The sequence below is a fragment of the Hyaena hyaena genome, unplaced genomic scaffold (assembly GCF_003009895.1).
Source record: "Hyaena hyaena isolate Hyena2069 unplaced genomic scaffold, ASM300989v1 scaffold_33, whole genome shotgun sequence".
Lineage (NCBI taxonomy): Eukaryota > Metazoa > Chordata > Mammalia > Carnivora > Hyaenidae > Hyaena > Hyaena hyaena.
Window position 1 is genome coordinate 2,956,046 of NW_024080666.1, and position 22,039 is coordinate 2,978,084.

The 22,039-nt window shown below is 39.7% G+C and overlaps 1 protein-coding gene across 6 annotated transcripts in view; it reads left to right on the forward strand.

Moving 5' to 3' along the window:
* SMAD2 (SMAD family member 2) overlaps nt 1-17,413 on the forward strand; it is an 85,143-nt gene extending 67,730 nt beyond the window's left edge. For 5 of the 6 annotated variants that reach the window (XM_039228816.1, XM_039228814.1, XM_039228817.1 and 2 more), the window contains 5 exons: nt 339-392; nt 1,567-1,779; nt 4,702-4,839; nt 5,024-5,168; nt 9,251-17,413. In XM_039228816.1, coding sequence (XP_039084747.1) covers nt 339-392; nt 1,567-1,779; nt 4,702-4,839; nt 5,024-5,168; nt 9,251-9,374 — 674 coding nt within the window. In that variant the 3' untranslated portion in view covers nt 9,375-17,413. The remainder of the gene's footprint in view (nt 1-338; nt 393-1,566; nt 1,780-4,701; nt 4,840-5,023; nt 5,169-9,250) is intronic. The other variant, XM_039228818.1, reaches the window with a different exon arrangement.
* The last annotated feature ends 4,626 nt before the right edge of the window (nt 17,414-22,039 follow it).

Genomic DNA, 22,039 nt, shown 5'->3' on the forward strand with positions numbered 1-22,039 from the left:
AGTCATGGTGGAAGGGCACAGAACTGTATACATTTGTTTGTGCGGTTCATAGACTGTTTCTGGAAAGGTGCACAAAGAACTAGGAACATTGAATGCCTTTGGGAAGGTGAACTGGGTGGCTAGAAGCTATGACTGTTCATCCTCTTGTATGTTTTATATATTGAAGCCTCTAAAATCGAATACACATATAACAATTGCATATTTTGAATTGTTAGGATGTAAATTATCTGTATTATTTGTGATAATTACAACCAGATATAATCAATTTTATAATTATTTGGCCAGGACTTCTGGAAGTACTTGCATATCTGTTATAAAATTGAATCCTTTTGTTTCAGGATCTCCGGCAGAACTATCTCCTACTACTCTTTCCCCTGTTAATCATAGTTTGGGTAAGTGGCAAATACTTCCTCCCTCACCATTTTCTACTATATCTGCTAATTAAATGTCTTCTCTGATCATTATTTTTCATATACATGAGAAACAGATATCAATGAATAATCAAATGATTGTTCAAATTCATGCTTTTTAAAAATGATAATTTGCCTTAATACTATTAAAACTGTTTCCTACTGTCACACTGAGTATAGAAACGGAATACATCTTTCTATCCATGGAAATCATATTCTTTATGGAAAGTTTTATGACATTATGGCTAGATTTATATGGGGTTTATTTTATGATATTTTGTAATAGCAATTACTAATATAAATGGTGTATATCTATTTATTTGTCTGTACACATACACACACACACACCCCACAAATGTGCATGGGATATGGGAGATTGTGTGTGTGTGTGTGTACATTGTGCAGTTTATTCTTGGCCTTCATTTTACCTCAGTATTTCCCAATTTCTCTTCAGCTTCTGCACTAGGAATATATTCTACAAAATTTTCATGATATTCCTTGTGTCTTTTAATCGAAATTATAGAAGTTAAATTCATGTGGTCCTAGTTTTCCCATGAAATATGTAGATTCTTTTGATTCTATATTCTGTTTCTACTTACATGCTTTTTGTGTTTTATTACTTTCTGTTTCTTGTATATGCGTGGGTTTTCTATTTTTGTAACTAGGGTAACTCACCGAGAATCTCATGTTAAAATAGACAATGTCAAAAATATGTCGTATTTTGTATTCTGTGATTATGATAGAATTTTTCTTCTTGTGGCTTTTGACTCAGTCCTTGCTCCAGCTTTATTCCACTTTATCCTACCAAAAATTAGTTTTATTATGTAAGTTGATTCACTTTACCCGTGATGGTTTTTACATTTGAACAGGAACTAGGATAAAACTACTGGTAGAACATGACCCACCAGAAAGTCTAAAAAAGATGTTTAAAGATTAGATGACCTCATGAGATGGGGGAAATTTGAAAAATTGAAAGTCTGGTATGATCTAATGGAGACTGGAGTCTGTGGTGTAGACGTTAAGTCTGCTTCCCGAGCTGCAGCCCATGTAGGCTGCCATCGAGCATGTGCAGATATCTGATGATATTCAGTCTTTTCTTGGCTTGAACTGTTCACACAACATTTCTTGCTTTTATGGGTTTGGTTTTTTTCCCCAGATTTGCAGCCAGTTACTTACTCAGAGCCTGCATTTTGGTGTTCAATAGCATATTATGAATTAAACCAGAGGGTTGGAGAGACCTTCCATGCATCACAGCCCTCACTCACTGTAGACGGTTTCACAGATCCATCAAATTCAGAGAGGTTCTGCCTAGGGTTGCTCTCCAACGTCAACCGAAATGCCACCGTAGAAATGACAAGAAGACATATAGGTATGTGTTTTTACCTTGCGTGAAGAACCAATGCCGTATACTCATAATGTGAGCATCACGCGGTTTACCACATCTAAAGGTCGTGTGCAGAAACGCCTGCCTTGTCTCTTGTCAGTTTGAGTGCACAGCTTTGCTGCTTTCATAGATTCGCTTCTCTCATAGATCTGCAAACTCTTACCTTTGGCTCCTCTTTACTGGGCACTCTTGATTCCAGGACGTCCTTCAATAAATATGTGTTAAAATTACTTTGCTGCACCTCCCACCAGTCAGAAAATTGTCATGTTCCGATTTCAGAATTATCATTTTAACAAACCGTGACTTTTTCAGTTTGTGGATGTCTCCTAGTATTTCCCTCTTCGGGGAATAATATATTAAATAATTGAATCTGCTCACCATTAATCTGAAGCAAGATCATTTTATTATAAAAATTTTTTTAATGCTTATTTTTGAGAGAGTGCGAGTGGGAGGACGGAGAGGTAGGGAGAGAGGGAGACACAGAAACCAAAGCAGACTCCAGGCTCTGAGCTGTCAGCACAGATCCCGACGCGGGGCTCGAACCTGTGAACTGCAGGATCATGACCTGGCTGAAGTCAGACACTAACCAACTAAGCCATCCAGGACCCCCTGAAGCAAGATATTTTGAACAAGAACTACTATTTAGTACATAGTTCAAAAAATAATTCAGAGGATTTCAAAATTAGGTAGTCCCAGACACCCTTTCAGAAAGTTTGTGAGGTCAAACTCTTTTCATAATGGTACCGAGATGCTGTTTGCCTTTTTTTTTTTCACTCTCATTCACTCATGAATGTACAGTGAAATATACCAGAAGCAACAAGGCATATGATTTTGCAAGAGATTACATGTAGAATCTGATGAGAATCCAACTCTCTTAAGCCAGACATTAGAGAGTTTTACAAAAATGTAAAACATTGCTATTCTTACTGATTTGGGGCGGGGGGGGAGAGACGGAGGGAAGTAGTTATTTTTCATAAACATGTTACTTATGTCAGTATGTAATAGATTTATTAGAGCTTTGAGCAAATTAATAGGTTTTTTTTGAGTTGCAGTTTTAATATATAATGTGCTAAATTTCTGTGGATGCAATTCACATAAACAACTGAGTCTCCGGTAGTTTTTTTGGCAGTGAGGTAGAAAAAGTTTGACTAATATACCTGAACACAGTTCTCATTTCCATAAAGTAACCTCTTTTAACAATAGTTTGCTTCTGTTTCTAATGAATTAACCATCACCTCTTGTGAGAAAGAATGCTGGTCACTGAAGAACGAATATCATTCTGCAGACGTGCTGTAGCTGAAGGGATCTGTTAACATTGCTTTGTGTGGAATTTCTCAAATCTTGCTTGATGTATAAATTTTGTATAATCTTAGGTGTCTGGTGGGTAAGGAAGGCTTCCGAATACCCACCCTACCTTAACTAAAATAATTCTGGTTTTAACTGGGGTTCTACACAAAAATTTAACAGGTTTCCTCTACCATGTTTCCTTCTCTACCTAATTTTAGATTGCTGAAATTATTGGATCTTCTTTTTACTTTCAATTTCTAACTTATTGGGTGGTTTTGATGAGAGACTATAGCTTGGAAAATCTCTGCTTTTTGGACTTAATCTTTTCCTCATGGTCAAGTATATGTTTGGTTGTGTTACAGATATTCTGTGGTCACAGAGCAGGACATCAGGTTCTGTGTTTATGTATTAAATGTTTCATTAGTTTTCATTTGCTGTGTAACCTGTTACCACACACCTTCCAGCCTGAAACAACACGGATTTATGATCTCACAGTGTCTGCAGGTCAGGAGTCCAGGCATGGGTTAGGCGTCTCCATCTCACAAGAGGAAATTGTGCCATTGACTTTGTTGTGCCCTCCTCTGGAGCTTGGGGGCCTCTGCTGAGCTCACAGGATTGTGACAGGGTTCACTTCCTTGAAGTTGTAGCACTGAGGTCCTCATTTCCCACAGACTGGCAGCTCGAGGTTGGTCTCAGCAAGTGGAGGCCACCTGCATTCCTTGCCACATGGACCCTCCATCTTCATGGTCAGCAGCCGAGAATCTCTGCTGTTGAACCTGCTCGCTCACACGTTGAATCACGTTTGCCAGGGACAGCCTAGTCTTTTTTAATGGCTATCATCTGATTAAGTCACGCCCGCCAAAAGAGACTCTCCCTTTCTTGAGGTCAGTGGATTTGAGACCTTAATTACATCTGAAAAATCCCTTAACTGCAGCACCTAGATTCGTGTTTGAATAATAGAAAAAATGTCTACACACCAGCAGTGAGAGTCTTCGGTGCTCTCTGAGATCTCTGCCTTTCATAGTTGGTTTTTTAAATCCTAATATCTCTGATGTTTTGTGTGTACTTGTCAGCTTCTGAAGAAGTATATTAAAATCTTCCAGCATAATTTTTTCTCCCCTATTTCTGGTTATCTGCCTAGGGATTTGGTGGTCACCTTAATACATAATTTTAAAAAGGGTAAATGACTCTAACTTCTTGAGGATTTTATTCACTTTTTTTCTTGACATTAGTGGGATCTTTAAGGAAATACTGTCTATTATAACGAAGGCATATTTATCCAAACAGTTAATTCATTTAAACTGAACTCCATTTATTATACTTATTTTAAAATAATATAAAATTTGTATGAAATTTTTTATTTTACTATACATGTACCTTTGTACATAGTTTTCATACTTTGACAAGCATGTATTGTTTCAAATCAATAAAATCATTTTTAAAAAATACTTGGAAAAATATAGAGTGGTACGTTTCGACCTTAGACCTCAGAAAAGCATTGCTGTGGAAAAGATTATCACAGTACCTCTGTCATTTTAATACTCCTCCAAGAAGACTCCCCCAAAGTCATGCTGAAACAGGAGACATTATAAAACTCATCCCATATGTATTTTGTTTCAGGAAGAGGAGTCCGCTTGTATTACATAGGCGGAGAAGTTTTTGCAGAGTGCCTAAGTGACAGTGCAATCTTCGTGCAGAGCCCCAACTGCAATCAGAGATACGGCTGGCACCCGGCAACAGTGTGTAAAATCCCACCAGGTACAGATAACATCTGCCTGCGGCAACAAACCTGTTGTGTCAGCTTGCTGAGTTTCTCTAGTTGCTGTTAATTTTAGGAATCAGGAGATGATTGGCGTCCTTGCATTTTAAGATATGTAGCCCCTTTAAAATTATCTTCTTGATCATGATATTCTTTTCACACTTTTTTTTTTTTCAATCCTAGGTTGTAACCTGAAGATCTTCAACAACCAGGAATTTGCTGCTCTTCTGGCTCAGTCTGTTAATCAGGGTTTTGAAGCCGTGTATCAACTAACTAGAATGTGCACCATAAGAATGAGTTTTGTGAAAGGGTGGGGAGCCGAATACCGGTATGGAATACACATTCAGTTCTTGAATTTCCACAATGTATAATTCTATTTTCCCCCATCCTTTGTATCTTCTGGAGTTCACTTGTATCTATCTTCCTTAAGGTTATGGACTCAGCAGAGCATATGCAAAATAACAAAAGGGGGTTGGAGGTCACTACATTCAAAACTACTGCAAATTCCTGTGCTGACATTACAGAAGACAGAATTAGAACCTGTGCAGACGTGCACTGTAGCGTAATGCAAGGTGTTAAATACCACCAAAAGGGTATATTTGAAGGCTCATGTCAGTTCATGGAAGCAGAGGCGCTTTCACTGAGGCTCCAGGAAGTCTTCTTCTGGTGGAGTTGGCCCATAGTCTGCTTCTGAAAGATGCACAGGAGTTCAGTTAGGTGTTGAAGGGTTGGGACACAATGATCCTGGTGACAGAATGCAGTTCAGTGTCACTGGAGCATAGAAAGTAAAGAAGAAGAAGGCTGGACAGATAAGTTGACCAGTTGAATATAAGGTTAAGAGGTGGAACTTTATTCCATAATAGATGGGGGTATATCCCTCCCCATCCCCACCCCCCACGCCACTCTTTTTTCCACCCTCAGTTTGTTCTCTGTATTTAAAAGTCTCTTATGGTTTGGCTCCCTCTCCATAATTATATTGTATATTATATATATATTTTTTCTTCTTTTCCCTTCCCCCATGGTCTTGTGCTATGTTTTACATGCAGTACCTCATTCATTTCAGCATGGCTAAGAATTTCTGTCATCTTTTTTTTAATATATATAAGATTGCAAAAAATGGTTCAAATGAATACTTATTTGGAAACAGGCTTAGAAGAGATTTGATCATTTTCCCATGGATGCATTGTAAGTGGTGGAGACAAGACTTGATGAAAGCCTTCCTTGACTCTTAGCACCCTCTCCAAGGGTACTAGTAACAATTCCATAATTGAGTTTTACGGAAGCTAATTTGTCATCAGGGGATAAGATAGATTAAGTTATTACCAAATTAAACCGTGGGTTGGATTCCACATCAGTGAAAATGAAGACTTCCCTTGGCATATTTTAAGGCTAGAATTTTAAGTAAAATACTTAGCCTTTCTCCCATTCATACTGCTCACTGTCTGAGCACCTGCATATGAAGATACTCATATAGTGTAGTACTAGGGTTCTTGTTCTGCCCAGTAGTTCGGACCCTTCTTCAAAATGTATTTCATTTCATTTGCACCTGATTATCTTGAACAAATTTTGGGAGGTGTGTGCCTCTTGAGATCATGAGACTTGAAGTCTGCTAATTGAATGCTTTTATAAAAATATATATTGTGTTAAATGTTTATATCCTAGAAAGAAGACTTGTCATTATTTTGCCCAAGTTCTTTTAGTAGAATACTTAATTTTGTGTATTTTTCTTTTCTCTTTTGTTTTAATCATTTCCCTTTTGAGATATGATGCCTTTAAAGGATGCTGAGTTCCTTTTTGCCTTGGACTTTAATCAGCCCGAGTTGATATTAAAAATTAAATTCAAATGGTTACTATCTGATATCAGGCTTTCAGGTCATACATCTGTTTTCTTCAAAAGATTAGGCTGTTACAGAACATGGTAGCAGAAATTTGGCTGGATTAAATGTGAACTGCAGAGCTCAGGGAAAAGTCCATGTATGTCTGTGGGGCTCCTGCTAACAACAGCTTTAATTGGTGCAGGGAGGTACTGCCCTTTGTGCGTGGCAGACTCTGCTGTTCATCAACCCAGAGAGAATTTAAAATCTGTAATTATGAGAAGCAGTAACACATAATATGTTTTTATGGGTAGAGAGTCAGATATATCTACTTTGGATAATACAGTAGTTTCCTTTAGCATTTCCTTTAACAATAATGTCAGATACTCATATATCTGTGGACTGTTGGTAGTTACCAGGAATCTTTTATCCTTAATGACGCTGGAGCTGAGGAGGTAGATCTAATGTTTAGATTTCTAAAACTATCTTTCAGTTTTTTAAACACCAGCATATTTGCCAGCATTAAAAAAAAATAATCAAGAAATGTAGTGAACAGGAAATACAGATGTGCAAAGAATTTGTATTTGAGAAATATGTCAGAGTAGAGTGGACTGGTACTGAAGTGAGTGAATGGGATAAATAAGTTCTCAGGTACATTCCTGTGCCCAAATAAGTATAGTGACAACCTTCTTAAACCTACTTGTTCCCCCATTCAGCGACCCAGATTAAGAATTATTCCCTAAGTTTAAACTAATCTAGTAACAAATGATCTGATTGAAAACAAACAGAAAATACCCAGAAGTCAGCAAATGACAGAATCAAAATTAAGAGAGATCTTGGCAAAATCCTGCAGGATGCCTGATCTGAGAGAGAGGTAGAAGGCAGGAGAAACTTTATATAGAGAACAACAGAAAGAATAGAAGGGAAGATAAAGAAGGGTCAGTCTTGCCTTTGCTTTATGGATAAAGTGAGTGAATTTTGTGATATGTGTTGGTCCGTTTTTAGGCTGCATGAACCAAAATGTAGTAACTGTGTCAAAGTCAGACAGTGAGTCTGTATAGATCAGATTTGATACTGTTGTATTATGTTCCACATGTCATGTTTTAGGAATGATCCCATATCAGCATGTCTTAGTATATGTCTCAGACCCTGAGACAAGGATTCAAATGCAAGGAGTTTGTTCAGGAAATGGAGGAAACACTGGTAAGGAAGGAGGAAACAGGGAAGTGAGGTAGGGGAGAGAAGGTAGCCAATACCATTCTTAAGCCATCTACTCTATTGGGCGGGTCATTCAAGCATATTCCCCCAGGAGAACTTGGGAAATAGTAATGAACATACAGAATTATCTCACCCAGAAGGAAAGGAAACTGGACATTGAAATGCCAATCCCTTGTCATTGGGTAAGGCTGCTGTTTCCTAGCATTTGTGGTCTGATACACATGTGGCAGGAGCAGAGAGGTTCTCAGGAACAGAAATTCCGATACGTGCGGTTGGAAGTTGGCTAGAGAACACTGAAAAATCCAAAGCTTCTAGTGGGGCACTGACACCATCTGCTGTAGAAAACCACATCCTTTGAAATATAGTTGTAAATTCTATCAAGCGTGTGTCGCTTGGAGATGAAGAGTTAATAATGGCCTTTTCTCGTGTCTGAAGGGCTGTCATGCTGAAGAAGCAAGCAGACTCACCAACTTACTGTATATAATAAATAAGAACTAAAGTCAGTATGTGCAAGTGACAGGATGTCATTGAACAATGTGTAATTCCCAGAGTTTCCCATTACGTCCAAGTACTAAAGGTGTTTCTTATTCAAAAGCCTCCATGGTGTTTCTAACAAGGATGTCCTCTGACTTTGCCAGGGAAAAGCTGAACCCCAACTCTTAACATTCACTGATAAGCTTAGATCAGAGTTCTGTTTTGTTGTGGTACACGTGAAATTTGAACCATGTTCCAATCCATTGAGTATTCTCTGTTCTATAGCTGAGTAGTAAGTAAGGTAACTATATTCTGGTTTGCTTGGGGCAGTTCTGGTTGAAGTCTCTTATCCCGGTGTGATTATTACTAGTGACTACATTCACTGTTTTTTATTTTAAATGTTTGTTTATTTATTTGAGAGAGAGAGAGAGAGAAATAGCAGGGGAAGGGCAGAGAGAGAGGGAAATAGAATCTGAAGCAGGTTCCAGGCTCTGAGGGGCCTGCGCAGAGCCCGGGGCTCGAACCCATTGTGAGATCATGACCTAAGCAGAAGTTGGATGCTCAACCAACTGAGCTACCCAAACCCCCCTCATTTACTCTTAAACATGTCTCATTTTGGATGGTGAATAGTGAGGTCACCCTCCTAATTTTAATCTGAAGAGAAAAGAATGTTTTTGTTCATGTCTTTAAAAGCAAAACAAAAAAAGTCATTAGAAGTATTTTGTTAGACTTTGAAGATAAAATCATTTTCAAAGTAATCACTATCCAGACTGAATGCTGGTGCAAAAGAATGTAGGTCTTAGTATATACAGCCTTTTAGTTTGTCTGAATTCTGAATGCATGTAGCTAAACACAGCCATGTTCTCTTAATTTCATAATGATTTTCTTGTATTCTTTTAACTAGAAGGCAGACGGTAACAAGCACTCCTTGCTGGATCGAACTCCATCTGAATGGGCCTCTGCAGTGGTTGGACAAAGTGTTGACTCAGATGGGATCCCCTTCAGTGCGTTGTTCGAGCATGTCCTAAAGCTTCGGCACCAAGCAAGCGCCATCAAAAGACTCCATGTAACAACTCTTCTGTCATAGTATTTGTGTGTGGTCCCTGCGGACTGTTTACTGTCCAAAAATTCCAGAGAGAAAACAGCACTTGAGGCCTCGTCAAGTAAAGCACCTTGTGGAATCGGTTTCCTATATTCGAATATTAGATGGGAAGATTAGTGTCTAGAAGTACCCTCCCATAAAGGAGAAAGAGAAGACTTTAAAGACTTGACTGATGTCTTGTTGGGCCTAAAACTGAGTGTCCCAAAGGTTTATGAATAACAGTAGTAGTTACGTGTACAGGTGATGCATCATGGTCCAGTATCACAGTATTGTGCTGTTTATATCCATTTTTAGTTTGCAGAAATTAGGTGTGTGTGTGCTGCTTCTTGATTTAGGCAAGCCTTTATAAAGTCACAGTACCTATTCTGTTATTCCCACTTCTCCGTTATTTTTGTGTGTCTTTTTTAATATATAATATATATCAAGATTTTCAAATTATCCTTTAGAAGCAGATTTCCCTTGTAGAAAAACTAATTTTTCTGCCTTTTACCAAAAAAATAAACTCTTGGGGGAAGAAAAGTGGATTAACTTTTGAAATCCTTGACCTTAATGTGTTCAGTGGGTCTTAAACAGTCCGTCCTTTTGTGTTATTTACTGCTAACTCTCACCATAAGGAAACTTTGCAGAAAATCTTTTCAGCCCTCTTCTCCATCCCCGCTTTTGCCCTGATACCAAAACTGTGTGGCCTGACACCTGTCACTAGTAATGGTGGCACTGATGCTGCCGGTGCCAGTTAGTTCTGGGGCACAGCATGAGCTCACACAGAGTCAGTCCCTCTGTCTTACAGATTTCAGCGGGCAGTAATTGACTTGCGTGACCAAGCAGTCGGGTGATTTACCCTTGCACCTCATAAAAACACAAATGGCAGTATACTTATTTTCAGGGATGTGCTACAGTGATTTCAGTATATTTATCCTTTTTCTTAAAGCCAATCTCTAGATATAAACACTCTTTTTTAAAGACTCTCTTAAAATATTTCAGTAGCAGACCTAGTGCTCTTTGGGTTTCGCTGACTTAGTTACCAGATTGTATTAGGAAATAGACCTTTTTGTAAATGCAGTTGCTTCGGCGCGATACCCACAAAAGTGATGCTGAGGTACGATCAGCAGATAAGGGCCATCTGTTTTTAAAGTATGTTGTATTAAATTTATAAAGTGTATGTTATTTTACCTAATTATGAATTCAGAATTTTAAAAATTGAGGGAGAAGCAGTTTACTAGCAAGTTTTTTTAGCTTTTAATTATCTACAGCAGAGGTGTTCTTAACTGATCCTGAATATGTGATTGACTATTAGAACCAATGACCTTTATGCTCTGACAGATCCTGGGAGCTCTGCTGGTGGCCTGCTCAGTGGAAGAGAATCCTTGTGTCTAACGTTAAGTCTGCAGTTTTAACAGTTCTCGCTTGCATCTCTTTAGAAATGGGAAACAGCCACTCCTGACCCCCTACTAGTAAATTTTCATATTTTTGAAGATATAAGACATCTTTGGTACTTGTTCTTTGAAACCGTATTTAGCTGTCTCTACAGGTATCATTTTCAGTACTGTCAGTGTTTGGTTGTTTGTTTTCTATTAGATGTTCCCCATTTTCCTGTATTTGTCTGTACACGTATGTGCTCATGTAAACTTGGTATGGTGAGTTTTTTATTCTTTCAACAAATACGTAGCTGTTCACCTGTTACGTACTCCAGGAACTTTCTTTGCCTTGGGTAAAGGTGAACAAGACAGATCTGGTCCCTGCCTTGGCTGAGACTCCAGTTACCGTGGCCCTTGCTCAGCTTATTTGTCTATGAAGGAGATAAACAGGGTACTGTGGTAGAGCATGGCAGGGAAGACTTCTCCAAGGAGGTGACGCTTGAGCTGACATGTGATGCGGGAAGGGAGCAGACGGTGGGGGAAGCCAGGGAGATGGGCGTTCCTGGCAAAGAGAACGGCATCAAATGTGAAGTCTCATTTCAAGGGAAACTCATTGTTAAGTATGAATGCTTACATAGAAATCTCTACACAGATCGGAACTGGAGGATCAGAAGGGGTCTATAATTTGTAATAGTTGAGGGTGGCCTTATTTTGTGACAGATGGCTTCATGTGTTCAGGTATGACCACTGTCGGGCCGTCTGGAAATAACCCAGGACACGGGGTACTTGAGCTTACTTGAGAACCTGTGGTGATGTTGGGGAACGGTTGCAGGGACAGAGAACAACCTTGAAAGTGGTAGGCAGTCCTGGCAATCAGCTCCTCTTGCGCTGCTGTGTCCCGTGAAGCAGTGCCAAGTGTATCGTCTCAGCAGTGATTGCATCTCTGCGACGGTGTTGGGGTTCTTCTGTGCGACATTAAACTGAGACTCAGCTCTTCGGAAACACCTGTAGTACTGGAAGCTTGCACCTGTCGAGCAGTCGACTCTGTTGCTGTTCGATGATTTTACGTGCTTTTTAAGGAGATGCTGTGTTTACATTCTGTTTTGTCTGCTGTGGCCTAGTTTTTGTTGTTTTCCCTCCCCACCCCCTTTACTGGGATTGTTTTCATTCTTCTGAGTGATAAGTTCTCCTCTCTGTTGATTGTTGTCTTTATTTAAGTTAGCAACATTATTTAGAATTCCCCTTCCATGGCACTGGTAATTTTCTCTGTTTCACATGAGAACTGAATGAACATATTTTCTGTCACATTTCTAAGATGAATGGTTGTTTGCACGTAGGGGTCTATAGAGGGACGTCGTGGGGCATCAGAGGCCGGTGACATTCCCACTGACTTTGGTCTAACCAGTGGCAGCTTCATTTTTGTCCTGTAATGGAGTTCTATTATAGATTTCTTTTTAAAAAAGAGTTTTACTGCTTAAAAATAAAAAGTTTCAAAAGTCTGTGTAAGCACTGTGTAGGATTAGGACACATGACTGGACCTCGGCCCACTTTTTGGAACAACCCTGTTTGTGTTCTTTTCTCCTACTTCAGGGAACCTTCCTCATTCGGTTTGAGCTAATGCCAGTTATACTAATTATACAGAATGCCATCCATTCATTCCGTAAACATTTGTGGATGTCTGCTCTTCATCCAGTGGTAGGTGCTCAGTAAAGAAAAGATGACTGGGATTTAGTCCTGGCCCTCAAGCTGTAGGGTTACTTCTTCTCTCAGGACCTGCCTCTTTGCCAGAAGGAAATCTGCCTAACGTTTGTCAAAAGCGAAATACTTGTATTCTGTATCCTTAATTCTGTATTCCAGGTATATAATTGCAAATTGTTTAATATCTAGTTTGGTTTGTTTTTTAACTTTAAACCATATGCAATTTTGCTTGATTCTTCTGCCTTTAAATGTGTCAGATTTTCTTCTTGGTTAAAATTACTTTAATTTCAGTTTATTTGTGCCTTTTAGGTCGGTTTCAATCAAGACTAAGACACTGAAGGTGAAGAACAGTCTGGTCTCTTGCTAATTGAAATCAAGGAAAGGATTATATATACCCAGTTGGTTTCTCTACCTCTTCCAAAAGCTGTCCAAATAAACCTTTAAGATCTTTCTGTCCCCCCCGCCCTGCAAAATGCTTTTGAACATTTATTCAATAATCAGCACTCTCCCTGGTCTGGTTGATGGTGAGTTATAAAGTAACACAAGAGAATGTTCACTTTGCTTAAAACTTGTCTTTATGTCCTCTTGCTTTAAATGGCTGCACATGGTAATTTCACAGACTGCCCCCTTCCACACCATCTTCCCTGTCTCTCTAGATAACTAGGTAGTCTGTGGACATAAGCAACATGTGATCTTTTACTCTGATCCAGCTCACCAATGTTCAGACTTGACAAATTATGCCCAGTTTCTTTCCTTCATGAGCTTCACTTTGCTAAATTCTTAATAATTCATCAACTGAATTGTATTCTTCCCCCCTTTCTTATGATGGGACATATCCCTGTGATCTTGCTGGTTGCCCTCTTGCCAACCATGTTTTATCTGCAGACATCATTGACCTTTACTAAAGACCAAAAACGATGGTGCTTTTCATAGCCAGGGTCCTAATTTCTTCACCATGGAGGTTGATGCTATTCCAGTTGGTCAGTCACTTAAATCTTACAGATGGCTGAGAAATTCTTTCCAGTTAAATATCTTTGTGACTAGTAAATAGCATGAATTACAGATTCTGTTTTAAATTATGTTTGGGATTTGGAACTTTTCCAGCAGTCGCAGCCAATGATTTTCCTGTAACACCAGCCCATTTCCACCTTGGAGCGTGTTGGGTTGTTAGTACGATCAAGAGTAATGATGACAGTGGTCAGAATCCTACTATTGAGCTCCTTTTATACCCTTTCAGGCTTTCATGAATATTTTATCTGTTCAGACTACCTTTTATATGTGGAGATTGAGGGACAAATCATCTCTTAGAGTGGAATTCCTGTGTTCAGAGCCTCAACCAGGAAATGTCAGCTATCCTAGATTTAGACGGCCTCGTGATAAGTCTTTATGGTAAGAACTTGTCTAATATGTTCATGTAATTTCGTGAATAGGAATGATTTTATCTTGGATATTATAGGTAACTTTATACATAACATAACTGCCTTAAATCTTTTTAGCAGGAAACAAATTCTATTATGTGTGTATATGGATTTACATATGCATACACACTCCTAAGAAAACCTTAACAGAAGGGGTCATTTATCTGCTTACATTTTAACATCCCTGAATAATTCTGTTGTTTAAATCTCAGAGCTCACTGAGAGTTCCTTAATTTGCTTGCAGACATTTTTCCTTTCAGACCTTCAGAGTAATTTATTTATTCTGCCAGAGTCCTGATTTGGCAGTTCAGTTAGTATGCCATTTTTAGGTATCTTGATAATTAAGAATCATAACTGGAATTCATTAACATCAAATAAAACTACGATAGACACCCATTCATTAAATTATTATACGTCCAGTGGTCTCTGAAAGGTACTAGTAGGGTTTTTGTTTTGTTTTGTTTTTTTAATGTTAGATTGCCATTCACTATTTTCCTCTTGGCTTAAGATTGCCAAGCTGCTGAAGATACCTGGGAGGTAGCACTACCAAGTGAAGTTCTCCTGTGGTTAAGGGCAGCCCGAAGGTGGTTCAGACCTGACTTTTTTAGCTGTGCTCAACAGAAACGGATTTTCCAAAGTTCTTTGGGTCATCTCTGATCCACAGACCTCTGACCAGAGTATGTTAGCCTAAGTTAACTTCAGTGTCCATTGATTTGCTGCCATGAGGTCTGTGATCGACCCCACATTTCAAGCACTGGTGGAGGTGGAAGGGCCCTTGGGAGAATAACGCTGTTGTTGATGGGAGTGAGAGGGGTTGTCAACACCACACAAAGGACCTGAGGATTTTTCTCCAGAAAAATTCCTACAAAATGATGTTCTCCTACCCTTCAAAAACATGAAAGCTCTTTGTTTCTTCAGAATTTTCATTGAGGAACTAAGGATTTATTTCCTCTTTCTAATTAAAGATGATTATTTATTGAACCATGAACTCCATAATATACTGATACAAGGACAAAAGTGAAGTCTTAGAACTCTAAAAATACTTCATTATATATTTTGCTTTTCACACTTCACACTCCTCTCTCTCTCCGTGGCTTTAAAGCTTTTGGCTATTTTACACTGTTAGTCACTAGATAACTTGCCATATTTCTGGTTCTATATTAAGTTCTACCCTTTATAATGCCGTAGCAGAAAGTTGATTCTCAGCATCTGTCTGTAGGGATAGAAGTCTTACTAAAAGTCTCTTCCAAAGAGGTTTTCATTTTCATTTTTTTTTTAGTAAGTCCCTTAAGAAATACGTCCGTTTCGTTTTTCATGTTCTTGGATTGTTCAAACAAAAAAATACATTGGTGAGAATAGGGTGCTCTTCTGGTGAATGTATGTACCTGCTTTAAGAATGTAGTCATTTGTCGGTTTATGTAACTACCATACACAGATTAATTTAAATTGGGGGAAGTCATCACATGTAGCAAGTAGGTAATCTACATGGATTTAATTTTAAAAATCCTGTTTCTAGGCAAGACGCAGAACCCAAATTGGTCACTTTTTAGACCAACTTTACCTCAGGCTTCATTTTTGCTTTTCTGACCCTGACCTTTAAGACATAAATATTTGCATCTTTTTATTAGTGATAGTGAAGCTACGACACTAACCATTTTTACGCAAGAGGGCAAAACAAGAAAAACTAGAGACGATGCCGAAAGCAGCTGTGCAGTTGTTGACCTAGATCACAGCGTCGTAGGCAAAATAAAAATGTTCCTATCTGAGAACACTCTTTGCCATCACTTCCCAAGGCCAGACCTTCTGGCAGAACGCTGTGAAAAGTTAACAATTCCGGGCCTTCGTCATCTGAGGGGAATATCTCCCGTTGGCAGCCTTCTTTTCAATATATGAAGCAAGAATGTGGGAAATAGTTGGCAAAGAATGTTTTCACCTAAAAAAAGAAAATGAAAAGACATATAAAACTGAATTATTCATTTAGCCCTGAAAATCTCAGAACGAGTCGGTGAAATACTATATAACTGGACAAAACCAGAAGAAGCTTTAGAGGATTTGTCTGAAAACTGGTTTCAAGAATGAATGAAACTTTTATACATTGATCACTAATTTGCTTAGGTACCACCAACTATTCTTGTAATTGACACCATTAAAGAAAGAGTCCGTGGACTTCCTGGGAGCCCGCCATTGGCAGTGGCCTCAAGGGTTTTTTCTAGTGGATGCCCTCACAGGTAGCTTTATGATCTTGAAAATTCTTAGCTTTTATCTAGTGATACTAAGGGAAGAGTGAGTGGAATCCTCAGGGTGACCGATGACCCTGGGACACTTGGGACTGAGGTGTTCTCTGTGTGCAGGACTCTCAGTTCCAAACCTGGGAGAGTCCTGGGCGCAGTAGGAGGAACGGTCCCCCTAGGCGTTCTTACCGCTAACCCTCCCTCCCTGAAACCTTGTAATAGTTAAGTTCAGCTGCGGCGGGACTTGTCCACATTTCCGATACTTGGATTTGTGTCCTCTAGTCACTGCTGTGGATGGAATGTGAGATTCATAACAACAGCAAATGGCACCACCGTGGTGGTGGTGAGACTAACGCTTAGTAACCCAGGGAAGGTAACCGGGGGGTTAGTGAAACAGAAGAGGCAAGTAGATCGCTAAGTTCTTCAGAGCCTGTGTGTATATGGAAGTACAAATCATGTCTTGTGGGGTTAATGCTAATCTGAAATTTACACTTTTCACAGTAAGAGAAAACTGAGTGGTGGTGTGGATGTCTTCTCGCTTGAGGGAAGACACGGCTTTTGATGCTCTGACCTCTGCTACATTCCCCAGACTGCCCTGCTCAAGAAGTTAGAATGTAGTGTTTATTCTCAGTGACTGTCATACTGAGATTACTAAATGCCTCGGCCAATGGCAGGGGAAGAAAGTGGGTGTCCGGATCCAGACTGAGCGGCGCCCTCAGTTGTGATAGCCCCCTACCCCTCAGGTGCTTACCAGCTAGAATGCCAAGCCCGGGAGGTGAGACTTTTCTAATACAGCATTAATTTTGTAATGCAGTATATGAGGGATGCAGAGTCTGTCGTCGTTTCCCCGTGGTCGTCCTCAGAGCCTGCGCCCTCTGTGCACTGTGACGTAGATGGTAGGTGTGTTCTTTGTAAGCTTTAATCCTATGGTTGTCAAAAGTACGACGTGGTTCCATTTTTTCTTTTTTAAACAAGATGAGCTGAGGCTTTATTGCAGCTGGTTTTCAAGTTAAAATTGTGAAATACTGATTTCCTTCCCTCCGCCCACACCAAATATTTTAGTCTATTTAAAGTACAAAAAAAAATAGTTCTACTTAAGAAAACATTGCTTAAATGTCCTGTGATTTCTGGTCAATTTTTATATATATTTGTGTGTGTCTGTATGTGCTCTCACTTTTTACCTTGTTTGCTCTCTACCTGTGTTAACAGTACTTTCACCATTGAAAGGTGAACATTTTTCCTAGCATTAAAGAAAAAAAGCCATTTGAGTTGTTTACCATGTTATTATGGGACTAATTCTTAATTGTCTTAATTGATTTTATCTTAAACTGATCTTTCTTAGAGGGGATTATATTTGCTGTCCACACCCCAAATTATATGGAAACAAAAAAAAATTGTGTGTGTTTCACATAATGGCAGTGTGATGCTAAGAGCTCGTCTTTGTCTTTAAGTTTTGTGCTATATAAAAAGTTTATTCTCCTCCCCTGGCAGGCAGATACACACCACTTAATATCACAGCCCACAGCACACACGTAACACATACCCCACAGTGCAGGTAAGTTACGCATTTTAGTTTCAGCCTGCTTGTGCCCAACTCATGATCTCCAGTACTCATCAACTGTGCTGCAAACAAAAACAGACTACAAGGTGAAATTCATGTTTACTCTCAAAATGTACTCCTAGCAAAAAAAACAAAAAACAAAACAAAACCTTTTAAAAAAGATTCCATTGAAAAATCTTAAGACACAGTTTACTCATAATTTTAGTTACATTGTCGCTAAATAATTGAAAACGCCAAAAACTTTTTAGATCAGCCAATTCCTTTGTGCCTTACAAGAGCTCAGCTCCTAGGATGAATCAACACTCTGGTTAGCAGACTGCTTTCTTCAAATCATTTAAAACAGACACGCTTTAGGATGCAACAAAAGGGACCTCAAAAACTGAAGTACAGACTACCCTGGTTGGTGTTAAACAGCCTAGGAACTAACTCGGTTTCATCAACAATTTTGTATTGGTAGAAACCCACTTAAATCCTACTTCAGCTGCCACTCCCTGGAACTCTATAAACCATGTGAAGGGAATCTTCCAGCATTAACTACATCACTGCACTAGACAGATGGCAAGAAGAGATGGTTTTCCATTGTCCCCTCACCCTGGGAACATTCCTGGCTCATTAGCCTGTTAGCGACACTGGTTGTCCACGCTGGGAGATTTTCACAGGAGCCCTCGTGTCCATAATTGCCCATGCTCATCAAAGGGCTGAAGAGCAGGGGAGAAGCTTGCTGTATGTTTGGGCTTTATCACCGTTTGCCAAATCCTTTTCCCTCCCTTGCTTCAAAATAGATTGAAAGCCCCTTAGTTCGGGAAGCAGGCCTTTTTCTGTGAAACTGATGTATTCCAGTGCTGTCATTTTAAGGACCTGGTCTATGTTCATTTGAAGACCGTGTTCATTTGCTACTCAGGAACATATTTGTACCATGCAGTTGTCCAGCTTCCTTTTTAACAGACTCCTTTTCATCAAAAGAGAAAGGTGAGCCCAACCTGAAAATTAAAAGTTCGCCAGTGTAGGAATCCCAAAGAGAAAGCCAAAGGCATACATGAAAGCTGTTCTCTTCTGTGATAAATAGGTAAGGAAACATTTGTAGAATTGGCTTCACTGATGGTTATTTTGTGTAAAAAACAAAAACAAAAACAAAAAAAACCATGTTGGTTTGCACATAGGAAGTCCACATTTTCAAAATCAACCACGTCACTAGAAGGCAAGGGCATTGAATCAGACATATGGGTAACAAGGTCAGTGGTAAGAAACAGCAGACTACACCTGCCTTTAGGAAGCTGCACACGAGTACGGTGTTTCTGTGCTCCAGGGCAAGCTACACGACCTTATGATTGGTTATGGAATAAATGGAGTTCTAGATAGGGATTGGCCACCGCTTCTGTGTTATGTCTTCAATAGTTTTGTTGGCTGCCTCCGCACCTACCTTAATGCTATGCAGTAATAAGATTGCTGAAAAAGTTTTGAAAGTAATTTAGGAAAGATGATCGCAGAGGAAGAAGAAGGTGCTTCTGAATGATGTGTGATAAGAGCATGGACAAAATACCGTCTACAGCAACATTCAAGGGTGCAGTGAATGTGGACAGATGGAGAGGACTTCAGAAGCTGTTCAAAAGTGGTCTTGGAGCCAGACTCTTGCTTGTGACTTTGTGCAGGAAAGCTGGACAACATCCCTGAGCCACTGTGAAGTATGGTGACCAGAAAATGGACAGCCACAAGCTAGATAGATGCTACTGGAAGCCCACATCTAATAATAGAGCCTATGTATCTGGAAGGTGAAAGCCATAGATAAACTACAACAGCTTGACTTTCATAATCTGTGGTGAGATTGTGCTGCCTTGCAGGGAGTCTGGGGCTAAGGATAAAATTCCCAGCATAACCCTGGCTAAGGATGGGCTGCTGGTTTGGGCACGGGGAATTGAAACACACTGTGTTTGTGTATGTGTGTGTGTGTGTGTGTGTGTATTAACTGAAACGACCTTTTGCTCACAGCTGGAGATTTTTAATCTAGAGAACCCTCTGGAATTTTATGCAGAATTTTGTGTGTGTGTAGATTCTTCTGATGAAAAGTAGCAATCAGAGGCCTTAACCACTGCCCGACAGGAATTCTCCGTTGAGACCACCTGTCTTGAACTTAAGCTAGAATTTACTCTGATTTCAAATCTCGTTAGTTTTATTCATGAGATACCTGATCTGTAAACTATATTTGATCACACTTTTAAATATAAATGCCATGTAAATAAGATTTTAATGCAAATGATGACCCACTTCCAAATGATTGCTGTTCTTAAGTATGTTTGGGCTGCAGTGGGAAAAAAACAACGATTTAAACAAGCCTAGCTTAACATCTGGAATAAAAGTAGTCTAGGTTGCCTTTTTATATTGAAAATAGTTTTATATTGAGAAAACTGATTAGTTGTCTTCATTTTACCCAAGAACCACAAACTACATCGTCCCAACTTTTAAATCAAAATCTTGAATAGTAGCATGTGTGGCACCACATTTTAAAAACGTACTTAGTCAATCACAAACACATTGTCTAAAGAATTGAATTTTATAGAGAGAATTGAGTGCTTTGATCTGTAACAGAATTAGTGGCCTGCAAACCACTGTGGTTTCTTCCTATGCTCTGAAGTTGTCAAAGGGGACTTTTCCACTGCAAGATACTTGTATAAAGGAAGTACACGGCAGAGGAAAGTCAGTTTTTAAACTCTCAAGTGACAATCACTGACAGACTGTTACACTCTGAAAGCTTAACTGCTTTTTACCTAAAGCATCTCTTCCCATGTCAGTACCCAGGTGCTTAAATTTTACATAAGTATAAAATCAAATATGTTAATACAGTCAAGCTGGATTTGGCAAACTAAATTTGGAGTTTCTAGCAATGTCTATATAATTTATCTCGTGGTGCGGTCTTCATCTGCTGAATGTCAGCTTCGTTCTCTCCTCTGTGCCGTTTCTCCCTTTCCCACTCAGCCCCTAAGACCCCCTGCACATAAGCCCCCAGAAAACGGCCTTATCTTACAACATTTAATTGATTTGTGTCTATATTTTTCAAGAAATGAAGTCACAAACAGGAGCGATGTCCTAGGATCTGGCTTGTTACTACATTCTTTAAGAGACCACCTTTGAAAGTTGGTGCATATGTTGTGTTTCCGCTATTCCCCAATTTATATTTGCTTGGGTTGCTTTTTTTCCCTAATTAGTATTCCCACTAAGCAACGACTGATCTTCAAATTTACAACTTACATATTTAGTGATTGGCTGGGGAGGGGGCTTGAACATAAAATCCTTAAGATAAAACTGGGAGATAGAGGATCTGTATGATTTAGCCTCAGGTCGTCTGGGTGTTTCTCAGCTGGGAATAGCAATATCTTAAGGGCCATTTAAGCAACAAGAATGCTGAGTAAGGGGTGGAATGCTGTAATGGTCAAATACTTAGTTATCTTGGATGATGGAATAAAAACTCAGTTGTGTTCTTTAAACTTTTTCTGTCTTTATTGGACAGAGTACCATTCTGCTAGTTTGCAGCCTTGGTTATCATTTCTGATGTAACGGAAAATGGCACTAGACTCAGAATCCAAGGTCTTGGGTTTGGACCCTGATTCGGCCAACTTAACGGTGATTTTAGATAAATCATGTCACCAGACTACCTCAAGTTCCTCATTTCCTCAGATTCCCTGGAATGAGGAAGTGACTTTTCAGAGTGGCTACGAGGATTAGCACAAAGTGGGTGCTCGGTTATAGATGAGTGAATCTTCATGGTCTGCGGGAGAGCGGAGGGTAACTGCGGGGTCTCTACTCCCAGATCCTTCTCTCAGAAAAGTTGGGAGAGATGTCACATCCTGAGGTGTCACGTGAATGAAAACCTGTTGTAGCAATTCTCTCTTGCCACCAAAGTAATGTATAACAGCCACGAAAGTCCAATAGCATGCAACGGTAAGCATTAATTTAGGAGTTTGATCAGTGATTCAGGCTTGGCGTCTCTGGGCAGGTCTTCTCGTCTTGCCTGGCTCATCTCAGAGCTGGCCTTGCCTGGAGCGACTCAGCCCTTCTATGTTCCTGTCGTCCTCCATCGGCTAGCCCAGGCATGTTTCTGTGGAGGTGGCCGAGGGCAGCAGCACCAGAGCCCAAGCCCACCAGCCCCTTTCAGGCCTGCCTCCTCTCCGCTGATCAGCAGTCCGCAGGAGGTGGCCACCGGGTAAGAATGGAAGGGCACTGCCGAGGGAAATGGCAAAGGGGAAGGTGACAAGGAAGGATGAAGAACTGGGGCCCCAAACGCACTTGCTCCCCCACACCCATGCTTTGTGTTGCCGGACCGTTCTACTTGTTCG